The sequence below is a fragment of the Suncus etruscus genome, chromosome 14 (genome assembly GCF_024139225.1).
Source record: "Suncus etruscus isolate mSunEtr1 chromosome 14, mSunEtr1.pri.cur, whole genome shotgun sequence".
Classification (NCBI taxonomy): domain Eukaryota; kingdom Metazoa; phylum Chordata; class Mammalia; order Eulipotyphla; family Soricidae; genus Suncus; species Suncus etruscus.
In genome coordinates, this window is record NC_064861.1 from 74594220 (window position 1) to 74606756 (window position 12537).

Consider the following 12537-nt stretch of genomic DNA (forward strand, 5'->3'; position numbering starts at 1 on the left):
TTGAGCTTTTGAAGTTACTGTTTTTGCTCATCGAATATAGTGGGCTTGTGTGTGTTTCTCCCCTCATTGTGTTTCCCCCCCCCCCATAGTGGACTTGTGTGTGTTTTCCCCACCCTCTACTGTGTTGAGGGTAAATCTTTGTAGTCAGCCCCCCTAGGAGACGTGTGTGTGTGTGTGTGTGTGTGTGTGTGTGTGTGTGTGTGTGTGTGTGTGTGTGTGTGTGTGTTTGGGTCTCAACCAGAGGTGCTCAGGAGTTACTCCTAGCTCTGTACTCAGAAGTCGCTCCTGGAAGGCTTTGGGGATCATATAGGATGCCAGGATTCGAACCGGGATCTGTTCTGTGTTGGCTTCATGCAAGGCAACGCCTTACTGATGTGCTATCACTCTGCCTCCCCCCCCCAACCCCCCAGGGATGAGTCTGGAAGTTATTTGCTTTGCACCTTTCCTACCCATTTTCTCCCAGTGGCAAGAAATAGAACTGTAAGTAGTGTGAAGTTTGGTGACTTGGAGCTGTTTTATGGCTACTTGTACAAATATCAATGTGATGCTGGACCTTTCGATATGGCGGAGGTGAACAAGACCCCACTGGAAAAGAGGAAGAATCCACCTCAATTTTGAGAAGAGATCAACATATCACCTGGGAGATAGACTAGTCTCACTTGGAAAAATGGGGAAACCAGCTAGGGCTTAGCAGACACTACTGGGCCCATTAAGAGGCAAAAGTTGGGCTTAGAGACTTCTAAAACCTCTTCACCTTAAAAAATAAAATAAAATAAAGCCTCTTCACCTTCTCTTCAGTTCTGCTGAGAGTTTTCCCCCCTTTTATTGGCCACTAAATAAATTGTGTCTATTATGAAAATATATATATATAGAAAGAAAGAAAAAATCAGGGAAGGACACAATAGATCAAATAAAAATCACATAAGCACACCATTCAGAGATAATTGCTGTTAATATCTGGCACACAATTCTCCTGCTCTATTTAAAAGAGTGCATATATAAATACATTTTTTTTTACAGAAATGGGATCTCAGTGTTCATACAATTCTGTAACCTGCGTTTTCTCTCAACAGTGTAATAGAAACATTTTCCATGTCATTAAATATTCTCCGACTAAGCATTTATTTTTAATGTGTGCCTCTGGCTCAAACAGCAACAATTCACAGGGCTGCGGAAAGCTATGCCTGATGGATTCAGATAGTTGATTTTTTTTCTCTCTCGAGGATCAGGAGGGGGGTTAAATAGCCCGTCTGTGGGGTGCCAGTGTTGGGCGGGGAGGTACCTCCTGCCATCCCAGATGTGCTCAGATCCTGTAAAAGTGCCTTTTTTTCTCAGACACAGGGTACTGTACTGGGCAGGGGAATGTTCCAGAACTTGGGCTTGCAGGACTGAGACAAGCATGAGGGGCTGGTTGATGGGGAGCTCTGTCTAGAAGACACATCGACCTGAGCTCCACCATCTTTGGGGACTGGCTGACTTTTAAATAACCTTTGATAGTCCTCAACAGAGGTGTGATTCAGGGACCCAGCAAATGACTGAGACAGATGTGGGGTGTTCAGAAGCAGAAGGGCCATTGCAGAGACAGGAGGAAAGATTTCAGGAGATGGCGGGACTGGGCTAAAGAAGTTGGGGTGTGGATTGAGAGACAGGCCTGGAACCGCTCATGTTTAATGGTGCCCACTCTTCGTGGGGCAGTAGAGGGCTGACCATCAGGGGTGAGCGTGCACAGGCAGGGGTGAGAGAGTACAGGCAGGATGAGAGTGTGTGGGCAGGGGAGTGAGTACGGGCAAGGGTGAGAGCATGCAGGATAAAGTATGACTGTATAGATGGGGTGAGCATGTGCAGGTAGGGTGATAGTGTGCAAACAGGGGTGAGTGTAAGTGTAGAGTGAAGAGTGTGCAGGCAGGAATATGGGTGTGTGGGTTGGGGTGAGAGTGTACAGACAGGATTGTGAATATGTGGGCAGGGGTGAGAGTTGCAGGCAGGGTATGACTGTGTAGATATAGGGTGTGACTATGCAGGTTGATTGAAAGAGTGCAGGCAAGGTAAGAGTGTATAGGCAGGAGTATGAGTGGAGCCCAGTGGGAGTGAGGGGATAGAGTACTCAGCTAAAAGCAGAGGCGCCTGAGGCTGTTGGGGTTGGAGCCAGGAGAAAGCCCAATATACCTATCCCTATAGGCAGATCCACACAGAGGTCAGAATGAGGGCCTGTCCCTACAGCAGGGAGGACCCGCCATCCCCATTAGGGTAGATACATAGGCTGAGACATCCTGGGACACTGCACCTTCCTGCAGGACCTGCAGTGGATCCTGCAGAGACTGATGGTGGGTTCTGCCAGGACTGGCAGTGAATCTTGTCTGCCCCCATGGAGCACCCTCTGGAGAGAACCTGGAAATTTATAACTACTCTTTATTGTTACCTGTAAAAAGCAGCTATGACAGGGGCTCTCTGAGGCCCTGCTGAGGTTCCTTATTTGCCAAGGAAGTAAACACGTCTTTATCACACGCTGGGGTCTGCCAAGAGAGATGAGGGGCAGGACTGCAGGGGAAACTACCACGTTTGACTTCTCATTCTTACCCTATACACGTTCAGGGCACTACTGAGCAGCCAGGGCAGCCTGGTTCCTCCTCTACCAAGAGGAGGCTGGAGCCAAGGGCCCACAGGGGGCACTGCCAGCTGGCCAGAGATCAAGGCACTCAGCAGTGCTGCCCAAATTACACTGCAGGCTAGGAAGCTAGAGCTGAGTAGAAAATCCCCAGGCGGAGTACTTTCCAGAAGAATCCACAGCCAGGGTATCCCATCTCCTCATCTTCCCAGTCATTGAATCCGCCTTGGGAACAACTCCAGCAGCGGTCTGGGAATGTCCTTCATGTTGGGTGCTTGAGTGATCTAGAATTAATTCATTTCCTTCTCAAAGACAAGCAGGAAGCCAGGGTGTGCTTTCCACTTTATAGAACATGTTGGGTATCTCTGCAGCCTTTTTGGGGGAGCTGGAGAAAAATACAGTCCAGGAGAGAGAAGTTCCCATGTTGTGGCTGCAGTGAGCAGTTTTGTTTCTGTTTTAAATCACTGGAATTTCACAGAGTCCCCTGAGCACTGTTAGGTGTGTCTCCACCCTCCCTCACATACATACACCCCACAAAATAGACCCAAACGACCTAGTATCACTATGGGCTTATAGGGCTGAAAACCAAAGTGGGTTTGGTATGAAACGGCCTTGAGGTTAGGGAAGGCAGGACACTCTACCCCAATTCCAAACAGCCCTAGAGGGCAAGTTTGTTCTGAAATCATTTCTGCCTTGGGGTAATGCCTGAGCTCCGCATACAGGCTAGCACAGACCCTGCAGCCACACCTTTTCTGAGGAAACCGAGTCTCTCTCATGGAATCTTGTGGAAGTTCCCATCAATGTGCCGATGACTGTTAACAGGCTACGGGCCAGTATTGGGCTGAGTAACACTAAAACTTTGGAGTCTAATTCTAGAAACATCCCCCAGCCCTCACGGGGTCACATGCTTTTTGTCCTTGAGAGCCTGTAATTGAATTTTCCGGACATTTTGATCGGTGGGAAACTTGGTGAAGCCGATTACCCAGCCAAGCACAATTTTTCGTTTGACCTGGAGACACATTCCCTCCTTCCTCCCTCCTTTCTGCTACGCGATTAGCCCAGGGTGCCAAGAGCACCCCCATTTTCAAAAGCACTTTGGGGTAGGTGGGGTGGTGAAGGGGACCGATAAAATGCTCACAACCCACCTGGCTATTTATTTCACGTCTCCTAGGAAGATTCATCTAGATTCCAGGCAAATCGTTTAATAAGAGATTTTGTCAAACCTTAACATAAGGAGCCGCCATAGAGCACATTAGCTTTTATTGCCTGTACAGACAATGGCATTTCGGGTGGTAATAAATCGAAGGCCCAGGAAAGCTGCTTCTGCTTTGAGGAGGTGTTGGGTGGAGGGCAGGACTGTGCTTCCCTAGTTTTACATACCAAAGACAGAGTCCCAAATGTGTCTCCATTCAGCCCCCTGCTGAATCCCCTTGGTTTTGGGATGAGGGACTTATCTGAGCAATATTTCCTTAACCTCTTTCCCCATTTTCTGAAAGTTCAATTTCCTGGAGCATCCAGCTGAGGCTCTGTGCCCTTTTTCCCTTACCATTTTCTCTTATGGCCCCTAGTGTGGCCACCAAAGTTTCAATACAACTGTCACCAGTTACTTCAACCCAGTCAACACCTAAAGAGGCTCTGGTGGAACCAATCCTCCCACTCCACTTCTTGGGTTCACGACCCCAGATATGAAGGAGCCAGGTTTCCAGGGGTGCTGTGAACCTTCTAGAAGTCTATCACCAGCAAGAAGCTACTCTGCATGTCAGCTGAGGCAAGCGACCCCCAGTCACTCTTTGGCAGTAGCTAGTCTAGTTGCATCATCTACATAGTATGCATCCTATACATCTGGCCCTATACATTCTATGGGGCCAGAGATTGAACCGGGTCAGCTGTCTGAAAGGTACAGTGGCCTCCATGCTCTGCTCTCTCTCCAGGGCTCTCCCCATGCTGTTTATAAACAGGAATCCTCCCTTTCCAAGCCCTGTACCCCTTTTGCTTTCCTTTTCCAGCCACTGGGCTAGTCACTGAATGGAAACAGCCAGGAGGCAGAGTGTCCAGTGAAAAGCCTAAGTCCACCATGCATGCGACCTTTCTTGAGTTTGATGCAGATTGAAATGCAAATTCTGAAGGTACTGCAGCATGAAAGAGTAACAGGACAGTGGTGTGAGCAAAGTGCAATGCCGGAGATTCTGACCTGAGTGTAGTCCATACATTGGGGTGTCCTGGGCTGAGAGGGGAGTCCTCACCCAGCTACCCATGACAGAGTCAGAGGAACATGAAAACATATGATTCCTGACCACCGCCCCAAGCCCAATCTCAATGCCACATTCTCTGTGTTTCTGTTTTTGCAGACTCTGGAAAACCCCAAGTACGAATTGATCATTGAGGCCCAAGACATGGCTGGGATGGATGTGGGGTTAACGGGCACAGCCACAGCGACCATCCTGATTGATGACAAAAACGACCATGCGCCAAAGTTTACCAAAAAAGAGGTAAGGCCCAGCCGTGGTGGATCCATGTTCTGTCTTCCTGACACCTGCCAACACTCTCTTTCTCAAAAACGAAATCTTCCTTTGTGGAAGAGAGGAGGGTGTTTTGTCAGAATACTTTATCACGTTCTCATCTTAGAATTGTTCAAGCTAAAAATACCAGCATGCTGGGAGAACAAAGATGCCAAATCTTATGAAGGCTTCCCAGAAAACAACCCTTAAGACCCAACTTACCTTTTTCCTAGTTTTATCCAGCATTATTTAGTGGGTCCTGCAAACTAGAAACACTGTTGTTGTTGTGTTTTTTTTTTCAACACTATCATAACTGTCTTTTTCAGCAAGTGCAGATTGAGGGGCCAGAAAAAAACAACTTCACGAGGATAGAACAAATTTTCTGGCATAATGGGTAGCCCAGAAGCTTAGGCATAACCAGGTCATTTGTGGGTCCAGATACCATTCGTCTCAGCCCCCGTGCTTTTCCAATGATGGCGGAGAAAGGGATCGCCTGATTCTCAGAATCTCTATTTAGAGAATGGCAGAGGACATGAAATGATGTTCAGTTGCTGAACTTACTTTCATAGTGTAAAAAGGCCCTTTTGCATTTTGCATACTGTAAAAAGGACCTTTATGTATTGAATCACTATGGACATAAGCTCAGGCCAGGCCTTGACTCTTTTGGGCTCAGAGTGCATGGCCAAAAATGGAGTTCTGCTCCAGAGTTGGGGCTTACTACTCAGAGTCACACTGGAGCCTTGTTTCAAGTGAGTGTGCTCTGGACCCAATACTCCGCCATCTCACCGGAGTTGGCATTTTTCACCTTCCCAGGCATTTAGAAAAAATGACTCATGTCTCAAGAGCCCCAGGATCACCCCCAGTGACTCAGTGGCTGTTCCCCATCTCTAACACTCTGCATGATTCTGAGGGAGCAGGGCAGTGAACAACTCCCCACACAGGGCTCAAGCACTCAGATTCCCACCTCAAAAGGGAAAAGCTCTTGGGGTTGAAGCACAGCAAGAGGTGTCATTTGCCTTGCAAGTGGCCAACCCAGGTTTCATTCCCTGCATCCCAAAGGGTCCCCAGAGCCTGCTAGGAGTGATTCCTGATCACAAATCCAGGAGTAACACCTGAACAGTGCTGGGTGGCTTTGAAACAAAAGAAAAAATAAAGGGAAAAGCTCACAGTCATTCCTGAGGGCTCTCTTGTTCATTTGCCTCCTGCACTCCTGGAAAAATGAAGTGCTAGATGAGATGATCCATTTCATTTCCCAATTGTCCTTTAAAATAGCACTTGGGGACCAGCGCAATAGCATTGCAGGAAGGGCAATTGTCTTGCACACAGCAGACCTGGGTTCAATACCCAGCATCCCAGAAAGCTTTCTATTGCCCTTGTGGTGAAAAAGAAACAAGACTGTTTTACTAGGATGCTGTAAAATGCGAAGCCCAACTGTTTCTGTGTGACTGGACTTTTAAATTTTAAATATAACCACACATATGCGATTGAAATGCTCATGTTCTGTACAGTGGATGGGAGAATCCCAATACTATTAGAACTGAGCATTTGGAGGGGACATGACTGTGTGGCTTCAGTGCACATGGACCTCTAGTTTCCAAGGACACAGATGGTTCCCATTTACAGACTCTTGGGGACTATCTGCCAGAATTGCATTCCTAACTCCCCAGTCACCTCACTGAAGAGACATTAGCAACAAAATACCCAACATCCACAATTCCCCACTATCTCCACTTGGAAGGGTCAAAGTCATTGCTTGCTTCTACAGACCAAGATCATCAAAAGAAAAACAAAAAGAAAAAAAAAAGGAAAAGAAAATGAAAAAGAAAATCATCTGCTCTCTGAGTGTTCAAATTCCAGAAGCATTTGAACCCTCAGATGGACGCTTGGATTCCTTGACCAAAAAGGCGTAGAGAGGAGCATGTATTCAAATGTAAAATCTACTCTATTAGTAGAATCCATCATCCAAGGCAAAAGGCAGTGTCCTGCTGTCCCAGAGTTAGCTGACTATAGAGAGGAAGTGGGAAGTTGTGGGGGTTGAAATGTCTATGCTGATTAGAAATTGCTGTGTGATGCTACAATACATGACAAGATAACTAAATGGCTTTAGTTAAAGTGGGAAACATCCCACCATGGCTGGTTCTTTGGGTCACCCATTGAGGTTGGCCAGATGACCGAGTGACCTACCCTATAAATACTCCTTCTTAGTTCTATTCATGATGGTTGACTCCCCATCAGCTTTGTGTGAGCTTCCATGGGAAATCTAGGCCTTGGCTGACCTCCTGCTCATGTTCAGTCACAAGTTGGTCACAAGGAAAGTGTCTCTGTAGAAGGCAGTCACCAACATGCCAGAGCACAGCAGCTTCTGACGTTTTGATCCATCTGCTCCTTCCCAGAGACAATTAGTAACAACTCTGAGCTAAAAACCTGTTTCCTAAACAGGAGTTCTGGCTGCTAGTTCAGTGTGTGGGGTCAGCCTTCTCTAATTTTCACAATCCCCTCTTCTTGTCTCCGTCTCTGTCTCTGACTAGGTCTCTGTCTCTCTCTCTCTGTTTCTCTCTCTCTGTTTCTTTCTCTCTGTTTCTCTCTGTTTCTCTCTCTCTCTCTGTTTCTCTCTCTCTCTCTCTCTCTCTCTCTGTCTCTCTCATCTTGTCCTCACTTCTTATTCTGAAGGGACCCCACTGGAGGGCCATAGAGGGGCTTTTTGTGTTCTTGAAAAAAAGCCTGTGGATCTCTCAGAACTGACCAGGACTCTCATCTCCAGAAATGGAGCTTAAGAAACTAGACTTAAGAGGCCAGAGAGATGGTATGGAGGTAAGGTGTTTGCCTTGCATACAGAAGGACAGAGGTTCGAATACCAGCACCCCATATGGTCCCCTGAGCCTGCCAGGAGCGATGTCTGAGCATAGAGCCAGGAGTAATCCCTGAGCGCTGCCGGGTATGACCCCACAACCAAAAAAAAAAAAAAAAAAGAAAAGAAAAGAAAAGGAAAGAAACTAGACTTAAGGACCAGAGATACAACAGTAAGTACCGTGCTTGCTTTGTACACAGCTGAGCCAGGTTCAATCCCTGGCACCACAAATGGTCCCACCAAGTCACCATGGGGTGATCAGGAGTGCTGTCTGAGCACCAAGTAAGCCTTGAACACTGCTGGGTGTTTCCCCACTTTGCAACAAAAGAAAGAAGCTACGAATAAAGTGCCTGATAGTACTGCAGGTAGAAAGCATTTGCCTTGAATGTGATTCACCCTAGTTTGACCCTAGCACCACATTGTTTTCCCCAAGCTCCTCCAGGAGTGATCCTGAGCTCAGAGCCAGGTGTAAGCCCTGAGACCAGATGTGCCCCACAAACCAAAATCAGTTAGTCAAGCAATCACAATATATTTCCCAGTTAGCCTCTGGCTCCCTCACTTCCTACCCTCCTGAGACAATTTCAACTGCAAAAATTCCCAGGCTTCAAATGGGAACTTTCTGTCTTGACTATAAAGAATAAGAGGATGGGGGTGTTGTGTTGTCTGTGCCCTTGTTTCATTTCTCTCCAGACCCAGGATCCTTAACCATATGACCTTAAGATCACAGCTGGGTTCCCAGGAAGCCATGGAAAAAAATTGACCTGAGTCTATACCTATCACCTAATTGACCTCCTTACTAAGGCTAAACCCAATCTTTTCCCAATTGGTGTTATTCATAGGCAAGGCTATTGATGGCCAAAGTGTGGGTGAGTTCTCTCTCTCCTCTCTCTCTCTCTCTCTCTCTCTCTCTCTCTCTCTCTCTCTCTCTCTCTCTCTCTCTCTCTCCCCGCCCCCCTCTCTCTCTCTCTCTCCTCTCTCTCTCTCTCTCTCTCTCTCCTCTCTCTCTCTCTCTCCTCTCTCTCTCTCTCTCTCTCTCTCTCTCTCTCTCTCTCAGAAAGAGAGAGAGAAAGGAGAGAGAAAGAGAGAGTGAGGCAACGACTCCCTCACTGGCTTTGCATCCCCAGCAGACTATCTATTCCGCTGGTCTATTGGCACTTTATCCCCAGCCAAAGAACTAGAGTGTCTGATATGAGAAATAAAACTAAAATTGCTTACTTGATCTAAAAGCATTCCCTGGGCTCAATACCTGTTTTTGAAGAAATTTTAATACTGCTTCTGGGTTTTAAAAGTCGGCAGGAAACCCACAATCAATGGAGGTGGCTGTTTTCCCAATATCAAGCATCAGGCCCACGTGTAATGAGGAACTCAATACTATTTGTTGAATGAGGGAATTTTCATGGTAACCGGTAATTGCCAGTCTATAAAAGTTTTCTTCCTTATGTTTCTGCTGTGGCGCAAAAAAAAAAATGATTTTGTATTTGTAACAGCTTAACATCGTTTCACATGGAAATATTAATCTATAATTGCCCTTGTTCAGAAGTGCCAAGTTCAAGGCAGAGATAATAAAGCCAGTTAACCATATGGCTCCTACCTGCGCAATTTGCCTAAGCAGAGATTGTCCACAGAAGTTCTGTCAGTTTTCGGAAAACTTTCTCTGCGGATGTAAAAACTTGATTTTTATGGTCAAGATGCTTCAGAATTTTCCTAAAATTAATTCCTATCTGGCCAAGAAGGGGAGAGGGTTGGGGAAATGCCTTTTCCCATTTACATTCCAAAGTCTGAACTCCTATTTTATAAATGAATTTTCCCTCCAATTCAGAACCCATTGGCTGCATTACAAATTTTAATGCTACTATTATAGGCCCATAATTTTAAAAAACCCAGGGTTCTCCGCGGGCTGCTGCAGCCTGCCATCTCCCCCACTTTATTAAAATGAATGAACAGATGTACAATTTATTTCTGCCGAGCTATCATCTAAATTCATAAGCTATTTCTCATGTGCCTGAAACCTCCGTTGCTTTCCCATTTTCTTCGCAAAAAAAAAAAAAATTCCACTCCCTCATTTATCACTCTGGGGACACGGACGAGAGAAGTCGACTCTCCACTTCATTCACTTTAGACTAATATCCTCGCCACAATTTAAATCCCATCTCTTCAAGGCTCCTCGCCAGAGCTGGGCAGGGTAAAAGCTGGCGCATGGCCAAGTTATGTTATGTGTGCAGATACCTTCATGGCATGGGGGGTGTCGGGTGGGAGGCCTTGATAGTTGGAGGCTTGGACCATCCAAGTAAGTCAGCATTGTCACCGAAATGTAGTGTAGCTTCTGTTTCCGGGGAGTCTGGCTATCCACATGCAATGCTAGGGTTTGGCTGGCAGCAGGAGCCACCCACCTCTTGTGCGTAACACTCTTAGCCAAGTTATCAAGGTTCCACATTGGGAGCTCAGAAACTGCTTCAGATTCTTGTTTCGTTTTGTTTTGGTTTGGTTTGAGTTTTTGGGCCACAGCCGGTGACGCTCAGGGATCACTCCTGGCTTGGGGGACCATATGGGACACCAGGGGATCGAACTGTGGTCCGTCCTAGGCTAATGCACACAAGGCAGAAGCCTTCCGCCATGCATCACCTCTCCGGCCCTACTTCAGATTCTTGCTGACCTTGCTCCTCACCAAGGAAGCTTGGGTCCATGACACAACCTCGCTGAGAGCTGACCTTCTGCTTCTGCTTCTTTCTTAGGTAATAAGGTTAGGTCCATGAGCAAGTCAACTAAGAGCAGAACATGGGCATGTGTGAATCAATTAAAGGGTCCTTGGATGGTCCTCCATGTCCCAGAGACACAGTCCAGCCCAGATAACATCAGGTGTAAATCTTGGGACAGGCTCTGGGTTCTGGGAATTTGGAGGAGTGTCAGCTGGCAGATGCCCTGGATCCGTGTAAGCTACAGTGGCTCCAGAATGAAGTGCTCTGGTCACCTGCTAGGCTCCATCCTGTTCCCTGAGATTCTCTTTAAATCTGATTTTTCCATCAGGAATCTGCTCATACTTATAAATGCAGCTGAGGTTGGGGGTTTTCATAAGCTCCTGACTCAGGGATTGTTTGTTTTGTTCTGTTTCTCTTTCTTTTTTTAATTTTTTTGTTTGTTTTTTGTTTTTGGGTCACACCCGGCAGCGCTCGGGGTTCCTCCTGGCTCCATGCTCAGAAATCACTCCTGGCAGGCTCAGGGAACCATATGGGATGCCGGGATTTGAACCACCGTCCTTCTGCATGTAAGGCAAATAAATGCCTTATCTCCATGCTATCTCTCTGGCCCCTCTTTTATTTTTTTTAATAATGTCTTTATTTAAACACCGTGATTATAAACATGATTGTAGTTGGGTTTTAATCATACAAAGAACACCCTCCTTCACCAGTGCAACATTCCCACCACCAATGCCCCCCAATCTCCCTCCTCCCCACCCCCCACCCCCGCCTGTATTCGAGACAGACATTCTACTTCTTTCACTCATTAACATTGTCATGGTAGTTGTTAGTGTAGTTATTTTTCTAACTGCACTCACTGTTTGTGGTGAGCTTCATATTTTGAGCTGGTCCTTCTGGCCCTCATCTCTGGGCATTATACCAATAAAGTCTTTTATTTTTCTTAAAACCCATAGATCAGTGAGATTATTCTGTGTGTCTCTCTCTCTCCCTCTGGGTTATTTCACTCAGCATGACAGTTTTCATGTACATTCATGTATAGAAAAATTTCATGACTTAATTTTCTGGTGGCTGTATAATATTCCATTGTGTATATGTACCACGGTTTCTTCAACAATTCATCTGTTGAAGGGCATCTTGGTTGTTCCCAGAATCTGGCTATTGTAAATAACACTGCAATGAATATAGGTATGAGAAAGGGCTTTTTGTTTTTGTTTTGTTTCATTTTGTATTACTTTTAGGAAGGGCTTTTTGTTTGCATTTTTATATTCCTAGATTATATTCCTAGGAGTAGTATAGCTGGATTGTATGGAAGCTCAATTTCCAGTTTTTTGAGAACTCTCCATATTGAAAACTGAATACACATTCTTCTCCAATGCGCATGGGTCATTCTCCAGGATAGACTACATGCTGGTCCATAAAACATATCTCCAGGGCCCGGAGAGATAGCACAGTGGCGTTTGCCTTGCAAGCAGCCGATTCAGGACCAAAGGTGGTTGGTTCGAATCCCGGTGTCCCATATGGTCCCCCGTGCCTGCCAGGAGCTATTTCTAAGCAGACAGCCAGGAGTAGCCCCTGAGCACTGCCAGGTGTGGCCCAAAAACCAAAAAGAAAAAAAACATATCTCCATAAAGTCAAGAGGATAGAAATTGTCTGGGTTTTGTTTTTTTTTCCTATGTCCTATTACTGGGAGGAAAACAGCAGGTAAATGCCCATCACTTGACTCTAGCCATTGCCCTGTGATCACTTTTTTTTTTTTTTTTTTTTGGTTTTTGGTTTTGGGATTTTTGTTATCATTGGGAACATTTTGGTATCTATAGCTATTTCCTCAAGTAGAAAAATGGCTCGTCCACTCAGCCACCTTCCCAAAGAGCAGTAATATTTGGGAGCACA

The 12537-nt window shown here is 46.1% G+C and overlaps 1 protein-coding gene across 1 annotated transcript in view; it reads left to right on the plus strand.

Moving 5' to 3' along the window:
• The window catches only part of CDH13 (cadherin 13), a 733255-nt gene that overhangs the window by 681151 nt on the left and 39567 nt on the right, over positions 1-12537 (plus strand). Inside the window, exon 8 of the mRNA XM_049787442.1 lies at positions 4954-5094. Coding sequence (XP_049643399.1) covers positions 4954-5094 — 141 coding nt within the window. The remainder of the gene's footprint in view (positions 1-4953; positions 5095-12537) is intronic.